Consider the following 12,553-nt stretch of genomic DNA (forward strand, 5'->3'; position numbering starts at 1 on the left):
TCTGCCCCTCCTATATATGCTAAATATTAAACCCCTATCCAATATATGTTTATAAATATTTTCCTTCATTCTGTAGCTTGCCTTTTAACCTTCTTGATAATGTCCTTTGATGCACAAAAGTTTCCAATTATCTACTTTTTGTTTTGTCACTTGTGCTTTTGGTATCATACTTAAGAATTCACTGCCAAATCCAAAATCATGAAGATTTGCCCCTGTGTGTTTGTCTAAGAGCTTTATGGTTTTAGCATTTATATTTAGGCTGTTGATCCATTTTGAATTCACTCCAGTATGTGACAATTAGTTTTTCACAATTGTTAGAACAAGTGTATCCTGGCATGGTCTCTAGGGAACAGGCATAAAGGAATGCCTAGCTAATCTCCAAATCACATTTCTAGTACAGATAGTGAACAACCCCAAAGCATGAACACACTGTTCTAGTTACTAATTCATGCCTCCTCTCATGTGTAAAATAGGATTTTTTAATATACTTTAAGTTCTGGGGTACATGTGTAGAACATGAAATTTTGTTACATAGGTATACACATGCCATGGTGGTTTGCTGCACCCATCAACTCATCATCTACATTAGGTATTTCTCCTAATGTTATCCCTCACCTAGTCCCCCACTCCCCGACAGTCCCCGGTGTGTGATGTTCTCTTCCCTAGGTCTATGTGTTCTCACTGTTCAACTCCCACTTATGAGTGAGAACATGCAGTGTTTGGTTTTCTGTTCTTGTGATAGTTTGCTGAGAATGATGGTTTCCAGCTTCATCCATGTCCCTGCAAAGGACATGAACTCATCCATTTTTATGGCTGCATAGTATTCCATGGTGTTTAAGTGCCACATTTTCTTTATCCAGTCTATCATTGATGGACATTTGGGTAGGTTCCAAGTCTTTGCTATTGTGAATAGTGCTACAATAAACATATGTGTGCATGTGTCTTTATAGTAGAATTATTTATAATCTCTTGGGTATATACCCAGTAATGGGATTGCTGGGTCAAATGGTATTTCTAGTTCTAGATCCTTGAGGAATCACCACACTGTCTTCCACAAAGGTTGAACTAATTTACACTCCCACCAACAGTGTAAAAGTGTTCTTATTTCTCCACATCCTCTCCAGCATCTGTTGTTTCCTGACCTTTTAATGATTGCCATTCTAACTGGCGTGACATGGTATCTCATTGTGGTTTTGATTTGCATTTCTCTAATGACCAATGATGATGAGCATTTTTTCATATGTCTGTTGACTGCATAATGTCTTCTTTTGAGAAGTGTCTGTTCATCTCCTTTACCCACTTTTTGATGGGGTTGTTTGTTTTTTTCTTGTAAATTTGTTTAAGTTCTTTGGGATTCTGGATATTAGCCCTTTGTCAGATGGATAGATTGCAAAAATTTTCTCCCATTCTGTAGGTTGCCTGTTTACTCTGATGATAGTTTCTTTTGCGGTGCAGAAGCTCTTTGGTTTAATTAGATCCCATTTGTCTATTTTGGCTTTTGTTGCCATTGCTTTTGGTGTTTTAGACATGAAGTCTTTGCCCATGCCTATGTCCTGAATGATATTGCCCAGGTTTTCTTCTAAGATTAAAAGAGGATATTTTAAGGAAACTAATGACAAGTCAAATCCTTAGCATTTGATAAATAATTCTTAGAATCATGGAATAGTTGTTTCTGGTTCAGCCTTTTGCTATTGTCCTTCCCCGAAACTTGATTTTTACCCACACAGTTCAGCTCCATCCCATGTGTCTTCTTGTGCATATGTAGAGAGTGTGTATCTATGGGAATGGTGGTAGTGATGGTGGAGCAGACCCAGGGCAAAAGAGCAAGTGAATGCTTCCCCAGAAAGGAATAGAGAGAGGCATAAATACATGCATGAGAATGGCGGGGAGAGGAGGTGCTTTCTGAAGCTAGCCCTGGGGCATGATTAAAACACCCTCATGTAGCTCAGAGTTCTATAAAAAAAAATTTATTGATAACTAACAGCTAGATCAGTAGTTTTCAGCCCTGGTCAAATATTTAGAATCAGCAGGTGAGCTTTTTAAAAACATCAAGGTGCAGGAGACGTCCTGAAGATTCTGATTTAGCTGATCTGCATGGGATCCAGGCATCCGTATTTTTTAAAAGCTCCCTCAGTTATTCTAATGTGTAGCCAACATTTGCCAGGCAATTCAACAGTCATAGTTCCACAACTCTTTCTTCAGTGCATTAGGAGAATTTGGTTGCAAAGGATATCATCACAGCAGGCTTCATGAGTAGGTGGCAATTCACCTGGCACAATGTCAGAGTCACCATGCATGTCTCCCCACCCACAGTACCTTCCCCTGCACATTAATGCCTAAAATTCCACCACTGGAGTTTCATTCCTTTGTCTCAACACTTTCCTTTATTTTTAAAAGGGAAATATTTTTGAGATTGCCTCATCTGTCATCTACACCTTGAAACAGGTGGGTTTATCAGATTATTAGAAAAACTGCTAATAGGAGAGTTGATAGCTGAGAGAAGTGGGATGGTTTTTCCCTATTAACAGATAAAGCTACAGAAGGAAAACTGGGAGATAACAATGATGGACCTTTACTTCACAGTTCTGAAATGAGTTCCAATATATTATGTCCCATTAAACTTTGCTTCTTGTTTGTGAATTTCCTAGGACTAATTTTTATTGGTTATTTCTAAGGAAAAAAAATCCCACTTTGTTGACAAATTTACCACCTTGTAGAGTTTTTAAAACTGAGATACACAGAAATTAAGCATCTTTTCTGATGTCTCATAAACAGTTTTCTCTGTGTTTGACAATGTAGAAGAGGTTTGACCAGGGGTTAACCCAGGAAGAGTGAGTCATCTAAGATACTTATCCCAGCAGATCTGTGGGAGGAAGAAATTCTAAGTGTGTGTGTGTGATTAACTCTTGTGCTTCTACTTACATATTTTTATTCAAGACCTGGATTGAATGGTAATGGCTGCTTTCCACTGTCTAGTTTGGGATTAGTCAATATTTGATTTTGTGCATAACATAGTTTTTCCTTAAAAATAGTCTCACCTCTTTTTGGAATTTACTCAAATTGGAGCACTTTATTCATTCATTCATTTGACTATGCTGGATGTCAGGAATTAAATGGTGAGGAAAAACAGAAACAGCCCCTTCTCTTTTGGACCTTACACATTAGAGGGAGAACAAACATTAGTAAATCAATCAGGAAAATGGCTGTTTAATTTAAAATTGTGGTGTCTGTGATGAGGGAAAGTTATGTGGTTCTAGAAAAGTGTATAGCCAGAGGACATGACTGAAGTGGTCAGAAAGGCAAAGAACATTAAAAATAGGGGGAGCCGCATGTGCTAAGGTCCTGCAGCAAGTGGGGAGTATGACAGTTAAGAAACTAAAGGAAGCATAAAGAACTAGAGTGGCAGAAGGTGAGACAAAAGAAGTGGAAAGGGTGATACCGTATTGGACTACTGGCCTCTATCCTAAGAGCAATGGGAAACTCTTGATGGGTTAAAAACTAAAGAAGGACGTGACCAGGACCAAATTTTAAAAAGTTACTCTAGGTACAGTGCCAAGGATGTATGGGAGAAGGGCAAGTGTGAGAAAGGTAAGGGCAGTTAGGAAGCTATTGCTATAGTGCAGGCAAGAATTAGTAGCTTGGGCTAAGATGGTGGTGGCAGAGACCACGAGGCAGTGGGAATGGGGGATGGGCGAGGGTACTTTTTGGGAAATGAGATGCCCAAATGGTATGGCTGTTGGGGAGATGGAGTGGGAGGGTGAGGATGCCTCTGAGGCTTCAGGCTTCTTATATGTGTATAAGTGCATACTGACCATGCCATTCATTGTGAGTAGAACACTGGGAAAGGACCAAGTTTGGAGGGAACTGAATTTCATTTTCAAATATTGAGCTAGAAATGATTTTGAGACAAAAAAGAATTTTATATTGAAAGCCCATTTAGAATAGAGTAGGACCCCCTTAATTCACAGTAATAATCAGAGATGCATTAAACTTGATCACATTTTACAAATTAGTAAGTAAACAATTTTTAATTAAGGATGCTGCATTTCATCTTGCTGCTTTGCCTTAATGATTAATGACACAATTTCGGCGTGTGTTAGTAAATATGTTATATTTTTAGAAACAGTGAAGTCGTGGTAATGGGAGGCCACACTTCCGTAGTCAAGCTAGTAAATCCTGGCTGAGGCAAACACAGAGGAAGCAGAGGGGGGTGTTTTTCTGGAGAGATTTATTGAGCTAACTGAACCAGTGAGGTTCATTGGTATTTATGAATGGTTCGTTAGTGTAACTATCTGAACACAAGGTGAATTCACATTAAATGATAAGACTTCCCAATAATTAATACGTGCCACTCTTTAGAATTTGTAATTAGAGGAAAGAGGCAAAGTGAAAGGAAATAGATAAAAGGATAGTTGTTATAAAATTAAACTCCTTGAAAGCCAATTCAGTTTCTTTGTGAAGCAAACAAGACAAAAAGGGCCAGAGGAATTGAAAATGTATTTTCTCTCTTAGTTGGCAACTCAACTTCAAGCTAGTTCAGGGTTTCCGGTTTTTATCATAAGAGCAGTGGAAAATTCCTGAAGGGTTTAAACTAAAGGGTGACATGATCAGGACTGAGTTTTAAAAAGAATTACCTTGCACTATTGACATTTGGGGCTGGATAATTCTTTCTTTTGGAAGACTGACCTGACCTGTGCTTTGCAAATGGTTAGCAGTATCCTTGGTCTCTACCCACTAGTTGCCAATAGCAATCCCCTCCCCAATTGCAAAAATGAAAAAAATCTGCAGGCATTATCAAAATATACCATGAGGGGCAAAATTGTCCTGTTGGAGAACCACTGAGCTAAATTTAGAATGCCTGACAATGTCATTTGACAACCATTTTAAGGTTTGTTGGCTTTTATTTTGCTTAATAAATGTTTACTAGGGAATTCCTCTGGTGTGATGTTCAAAGAGGAGTAAGAGTCTGTCTGCTTTTAAAGGGTATATGATGATGGGGAAGGGGTGGAGAACTAACAAATTTGGAAATTAAAGAATGATGGGGAAAGATATTGTGTTAGACCAGTCTTGCATTTCTGTAAAGGAATATCTGAGACTGGGTAACTGATAAAGAAAATAGTTTTATTTTGACTTACAGTTCCACACGCTGTACAAAAAGCATGGTGCCGGCACCTGCTCCTGGTGAGGGCCTCAGGGAGCTTACAATCATAGCGGAAGGTAACAGGGAACCAGTATGTCACATGGCAAGAGCATGAGCAAGAAAGTGAGGTGGGAGGAGGTTCCAGACTTTTAAACAATCAGATCTCGCGTGAACTGAGAACTCATTCATAACCTGGGGGATGGTCCTAAGCCTTCGTGAGGGATCTGCCCCATGATCCAATCACCTCCCACCACGCCTCACCTTCAACACTGGGAATTACATTTCAACATGAGATTTGGAGGGGACAGACATCCAAACTATATCAGATACCATTCCAAAATAAGATAGGAAAGGATGCTTGTTCAAGTGTAGGCTTCCATGCTAACCTAGAATTATCCTGTAGCTGGGTTTTTCTCAGTGGCAAGATCTTAGGATCTGACCTATCGATCACTCTGGTTGTCTGTGTTCACTGATAAGAGAATTGAATATGAGAGAAGAGTCCCCAGCAATTCCAGATGAAATATCCTCTGCATAAAGTTTCTCCTGACCTCTCTGGAATTTTGCCTGACCCATTATCACCTTTCTCTTCTATCTTTTCCTCTCACCTAACTCCATCTGGTCCTACCAACATTCTTAAATTTCATTGAACTTTCGGGGAAAAACAAACTAACTCATCTTTAACCCTGCCTGTCCTGTCAAGTATGTATCATTCTATTTCTCATCCCATCCCATAAGAAAGAAACCTCTGTGGCTGGGCACAGTGGCTCACACCTGTAATCCCAGCTCTTTGGGAGGTCAAGGCGGGTGGATCACAGGCTCAAGAGATCAAGACCATCCTGGCCAACATGGTGAAACCCCCTCTCTACTAAAAATACAAAAACTAGCCAGGCATGGTGGCACGCACAGGTAGTCCCAGCTACTCGGGAGGCTGAGGTGGGAGAATCACTTGAACCCAGGAGGCAGAGGTTGCAGTGAGCCAAGATCTCACCACTGCACTCCAGCCTGGGCGACATGAACGAGACTCCATCTCAAAAAAAAAAAAAAAAGAAAAGAAACCTCTGCTATGATACAGACGTGATTCTCTCCTGCATAACACTCAACTTTTATTACCAAGTTCCACAACCTTTTTTGTGTTCCCTTTAACGTTGATGGCCAACCTTCCCCTTCATTTCTACTTCTTCCAGGTTTCTTTGGTCATACCCTTGCTTTCTGTCCCACTGGAATCATTTATTTTTCTTCTCTGGCTCTTGCCAGTAGACTTAGTGACCAAATGGCTGACTCAAGTATTTAGTGAATTTAAACACCTGATGTGCTTTGACTCCCCATTACTTCTCTCTCACTTAAAGTAAGGAAGTGTGTTTGTAAATAAAATTGAACTAAGCTGTTCATTGCCACCCCCAGAATGGTTTGTTGTTTTTTTTTTTTTTTTAAATTAAATGTGCCAGTGTAAACTCTGCAGTCAGGGTGGCTCCTTTTTAGGAAGAATACTACGTTTCATTGTGCTGAAGGCATTGTTCTGACATTTCACAGGACAAAACGCATCCCTGCTTCTGTTCCTGCCTGCTGCAAATGCAGGCAAGTCATTAACTCACCCTGAAAGCTGCTCCTCTTTGTTTTACTGTAACACCTTTGGAGGAGTTGAAAGAAAAATGAGTTCTTTCTGCCCAAGAAAATTATAAAGAATTTTCAAAACTGATATTCAGTGTTTTTGGGAAATTTTTAATTCACTTAGAAAAATACAGAAATGAATGTTTTGTTTTGACATTTTTTGATAGTGCCTTTTGCTGAATATCCCCAAAGACCCAAGCAGTTGGAAGAACTGGACGCATGCTCAACATTTCTGTGCTGAGGAAGCGGGGACCCTGGTCGCCATTGAAAGTGAAGTGGAGCAAGGTAGAGTACTCAAGATCCAACCAGGCCAAGATAACCATTTTTATTCAAGTATTTATTAAAATATCCCCCCACCAATACTAACATTCCCAAATCAACATTTAAAATACTGTATTGCTGATGGTACACAAATTTTCAGTTTGACCCATAGGTTTTATTTCATGATATCCGTAAAAGCTAGTGTGCTGCATTGCTTATAAACTGCTGGGTTTGGGAGCCTTTTCTCTTACCAGTAGCAGTGGAAAGAATAAGGACATATTTATGGCCTATATTTCAAAATGGCTAAAAGAGTCTCAGATATAATCTACATGTAATTGCATGGTATGATTTTTAGATCCCTTTAGATTTACCTACATGCTTTTATTTGATATTTAAACAATTATATACTTTAGTTTAAATATAGTAGGTAAATCCTCTTTTGTTTAGAAAGGTAATTAATGAACACTGGAAATTGTTTTGTTAATTATATGATGAACTCTCAGGTTATCCAGCTAATTTCTGTCAATTTAAGCTAAAACAAAAGTGAAAGAAACTGCATTACCTTAACAAGGATAAAGTAACAAATTCCTACAAATGATTCATAATTATGTTTTGCTGGCATTTAAATATAATCATAGCTATAAATAGGATTCAGTGATTACCCAAATGCTTTCTGCAGTATTAAATTAGATAATGTATTCCTGCTTTTCAGCTTTCATTACTATGAATCTTTTTGGCCAGACCACTAATGTGTGGATAGGTTTACAAAATGATGATTATGAAACATGGCTAAATGGAAAGCCTGTGGTATATTCTAACTGGTCTCCATTTGATACAATAAATGTAAGTTTTAAGATTTATTTTTTAGAGATCACTTTGGCAAGATATTTTATTCAAGACTTGTTTATTAAAGCTTTTTTATTTCCTGTATTTTGTAGGTATAACTTTATATTAGTTTGTTATTAATACATTAATTTTTAATGTAATTTGATATAATTTTATGTGTTCCATAAATATAATTACTTTACTCATCACAATAATTGTTTATTTTGTAGGTTATGAAATGACTTGTGAATAAGTTTATTAAATGCAAATAAAGGAATAATGGTGTCTTAATTTTAAAAATAATGTTCTGAATGCAAATTTTAATGTTATAATAATGCTATATGTTATCATACTTTTGATAATATGTATTATTTTAAAGATTCCAAATCACAATACCACTGAAGTTCAGAAACACATTCCTCTCTGTGCCTTGCTCTCAAGTAATCCCAATTTTCATTTCACTGGAAAATGGTATTTTGAAGACTGTGGAAAGGAAGGCTATGGGTTTGTATGTGAAAAAATGCAAGGTGAGAAATATTTGGATTTTTATTCCTTTCGTTTCCAAAGTCCATCCTTCTCTTCCATGTTGGTTTTACACAGCTGTGTAGCTAACAGCTTCATGGCTAACAGTGTCAGGCACTTCTTTGGCTTTATGTAAGTTTAGTTATTTAATCTCCTCTACCCTAGGCTTATGCCCTTTAGTGGGATTCTAAGGACTGCTGAGGCCACTTGAGTGATGACCAGATTTATGTATCTATCTTAGTCATATTAAATGGTTTACCGCTTCATTCTGGGATTATGTATCTGTTCAGGTAATTTTTAAAGGTCACTGAGAAAATGTTGGGAAAGAATCAGGGAAATAAACCAACTCATACTGGCTCCATTTTTGGAACCCTGAAAATGGTCTCTGTGGCTAAATGTGGTATGCAGCAAGCTTCTAGATCTGATGGGCAGAACCCCCAAATAGTTTCTGTGTGAAATGCCAAAACCACACTATTACAAATAACCAACAGGGTCAATGAGCAGTGTGAATGCACTATAACTGACCTTGAGTAGTATAAATACAAACAACAGCTCATGCTTTTATTCAATGCTGGGTATGTACCCCTGCCCACACCACCCAAGAAACCCATAGTTGGTGTCTAGAGCTGTGTGGAACTCTGGGCAGTCTAGCATATATATATATATGCTTATTTGGAATAGAAATTTTACTTCTTAATGTGGCATACATGTGAAGTCTCTAATGTTACTATCAACCCATCCTCGAAAAAGCAGTGCCAGGGAAGCTCCATTTCTGGTTCTCAGTTACCACTTAAACATTATAGTGGTCAGGAACTGAAAAAAAGATACTAGATCTGTAATAGGAAGAGTAATATGGGAATAGCAGAGCCTTGTAGGGAAATAAATAATATGAGCATGCCAGGTACTTACACATTTATGATGTACCTGACACTGTGCCTTGAGTGTATGCTCAGTTTGCCATAAAATCCTCAAGACAGTTCTATGAAGTAAGTAAAAGTTTCTCATTTTACAGATGAGGAACTCGAGGCTTAAAACATAAGTAATCCTTGCTGGGCACGGTGACTCACACCAGTAATCCTAGCACTTTGTGGGGCCAAGGCGGGTGGATTGACTGAGCTCAGGAGTTCAAGACCAGCCTGGGCAACATGGTGAAACCCCATCTCTACTAAAATACAAAAAATTAACCTGGTGTGGTGGTGGGCACCTGTAGTCCTAGCTACTAGGGAGGCTAAGGCATGAGAATCACTTGAACCTGGGAGGTGGAGGTTGCAGTGAGCTGAGATCACACCACTGCACTCCAGCCTGGGCTACAGAGCAAGACTCTGTCTCTGGGAAAACAGCACAACACAAAACAAAACAAAAATAACACACTCAAGAGAATCTCAGTTAAACACAATGATTTTATTCTACTACCTTAATGTTGGTTTATTCTTGGAATTTGCCCTCTCATCACTTTCTCTCTTTGGTATTTTTGGGACTAACAGTGTAGATTTTCCTTTAGAGATAGTATAGAATAGTGGTGATTGAGCGCATAGGCACTGGAGTGCCCACCACACATGGGTTCCCACCCTCCTTTGTAGATAAGCTTCAGTCAAGTCATGACCTTCTGTGATCATGATTTCTGCATCTGCAAATTGTGGTAATAACCATCTCACACACTCTATGTATATATAACACTTAGCATACTTCTAGCATGTATTTAACAAATAATAGAGTTTTTTATTATTTCCAAAAAGTATTGTTCAACTACACTAATTATTGTAGCCAACAATGACTCTTCAAGTTCTGCTCCTCTTCTCCATTTGCCAGATACTCATGTGCTCACATTGGGCTTGAACCCAAAGTCTTTTATCTACCAAAAAAATTAAGAAACCAAATAAGAAGAGACACAATGGCAAAGCAAGACTCCCCAGTTTAGAACCTGGTTTCCAATAGATCTTTCTTTTTCAGGGTAATGGGTGGAAAAACCCTGCTGCTCAAAAATAACTTGTTTTGAAACTTAATGGAATCAATTACATATGGAGAAATTTATATATGTAAAAATACAGATATATAACTCAGTGGGGAAAAAAACAGTCAAATTGGCATTTTGGTAACATATACAAAGAATTTCATTTAATTTTATGAATTGTTAGCATTTTAAAATAGCTACTTTGATATTATTTTTATTTTGTATGAATAACCATTACACTGGACACATAGGCTGGGCACAGACTTCTAGCAAAGAATAAAAATATGATAAAAGTGTGAGCTATCACAATTTATAGAAATTAAATAGATTCATTTTACTTTGGTTTTTCCATATGTACGGCTGCTATATTGAGGTAACGGTTTCAGATAAAGGTCAGTTTCCCACTTTGCCATTTTTATTGGAGGGAGTATGACCGGAGGCAGAGAGTGGAGGAAGAAGCAACAATCATAGGATGTTTTCTGTGTCTCCATACAATAGTGTGTGCGCTGTGTGGATATCTTGTTCAGTTCCATCCACACGTCTGCAAGGGAGACCATCATCTCTTGGAGACCATAAATTTGAGGTTTAGAAAGGTTTATTTGCCCAAGGATTCTTAGCCAGTTAGGGCCAGGAATAGGATTAAGTCCCAGTCTCATGACCTATCCACACCTCACATGCTTCTTTCCAACACCAAATGTTGTTAAACCAGTACACAGAAATTCAAGTCACTTTGGATCAGAAGGTACAAAAACTCTTACCTTGTTTTTGTCCTTTAGGTTTTCTTTTTTTTTTTTTTTTTTTTTTTTTTTGAGACGGAGTCTCGCTCTGTCGCCCGGACTGGAGTGCAGTGGCCCGATCTCAGCTCACTGCAAGCTCCGCCTCCCGGGTTTACGCCATTCTCCTGCCTCAGCCTCCGGAGTAGCTGGGACTACAGGCGCCCGCCACCTCGCCCGGCTAGTTTTTGTATTTTTAGTAGAGACGGGGTTTCACTGTGTTAGCCAGGATGGTCTCGATCTCATGACCTCGTGATCCGCCCGTCTCGGCCTCCCAAAGTGCTGGGATTACAGGCTTGAGCCACCGCGTCCGGCCTGTCCTTTAGGTTTTCTAAACCTTTAATCCATCCTAGTATATAACATAGTACAGAACAGAAAGGCAAACGCACATATTAGAGAGGAAACACCTGTTCATAAACACAGGCTTGGTTTTCACATGATCAGAGGCACTCACGAACACTCAAGCACCAATGCTTGACAATGTGTGGGAAAACCTTGCCTTTTAATTTATAAACCTTGACTCTGACAGGTGACATATTAATAGTAACTGTTTATAAGAATAGTGTGTATTTCTAAGAATTTATTAACTTTATTTTTTAAAATTCCTTTTAGAATTTATACATGCAAACATTAAGCACAATAGTGACTATCAGTGTCAAAAAGGTTATCAAGTATTTTACCTGATAATATGCACCTGTAATATTAGGTTTGCAATGTAGTATGTGACTAGATAACATGTGCCTCTCTGCTATTAATAAGCACTAAGTTCTGCCAGAGCAGTGTGGATTAGGCCAAGTGTAGTTAGTGGAGTGAAACCCACCTAAGAAGATCACCATCGGTTCCACCAAAAAGCAGTCGATTTGATAAAGGATGGTCAAAAATGGGAAATCTTCTAGAAATGGTTCAATCAATGTTTATGTTTTTGAAAAACGATTCATTAAATTTCCTAAGTGTTCTCATTTTTTAGCATCACCTACACTTTCAGATAGTGTCCTCGTTTTAAAACAGTCAATTCCAGAAGAAAGCTCTGTGATCAACATGGATCATAGTGACAAGGATCTATGCTAAGCTTTGCCTCCTCCTTTGTCATCCAAATGCTACAAATGACTTTTGTTGCTGTTCCTGTTCTAGATACTTCTGGACATGGTGTAAATACATCTGATATGTATCCAATGCCCAATACCTTAGAATATGGAAACAGAACTTACAAAATAATTAATGCAAATATGACTTGGTATGCAGCAATAAAAACCTGCCTGATGCACGGAGCACAGCTGGTCAGCATCACAGACCAGTATCACCAGTCCTTCCTCACTGTTGTCCTCAACCGGCTAGGATACGCCCACTGGATTGGACTGTTCACCACAGATGTAGGTATCCTAACTCCCTTGAGACATCCTTGAATAATTAAGTTTAGCATCTACCTCCTTCGTGATCTGGCCACTGAAATTAGCACTGAAAAAAAAATCTCAA

General features: G+C 38.5%; 1 protein-coding gene across 3 annotated transcripts in view; it reads left to right on the top strand.

Annotated features, from left to right (window-relative positions):
* Positions 1–12,553, top strand: part of PLA2R1 (phospholipase A2 receptor 1, 180kDa) — a 134,158-nt gene that overhangs the window by 103,027 nt on the left and 18,578 nt on the right. For all 3 annotated transcript variants that reach the window (XM_011947119.1, XM_011947118.1, XM_011947120.1), the window contains exons 21-24: positions 6,916–7,033; positions 7,722–7,852; positions 8,214–8,361; positions 12,212–12,450. In XM_011947119.1, the coding sequence (XP_011802509.1) occupies positions 6,916–7,033; positions 7,722–7,852; positions 8,214–8,361; positions 12,212–12,450 (636 nt within the window). The remainder of the gene's footprint in view (positions 1–6,915; positions 7,034–7,721; positions 7,853–8,213; positions 8,362–12,211; positions 12,451–12,553) is intronic.

Source organism: Colobus angolensis, unplaced genomic scaffold, assembly GCF_000951035.1.
Source record: "Colobus angolensis palliatus isolate OR3802 unplaced genomic scaffold, Cang.pa_1.0 Scaffold259, whole genome shotgun sequence".
In the NCBI taxonomy this organism is placed as follows: Eukaryota; Metazoa; Chordata; class Mammalia; order Primates; family Cercopithecidae; genus Colobus; species Colobus angolensis.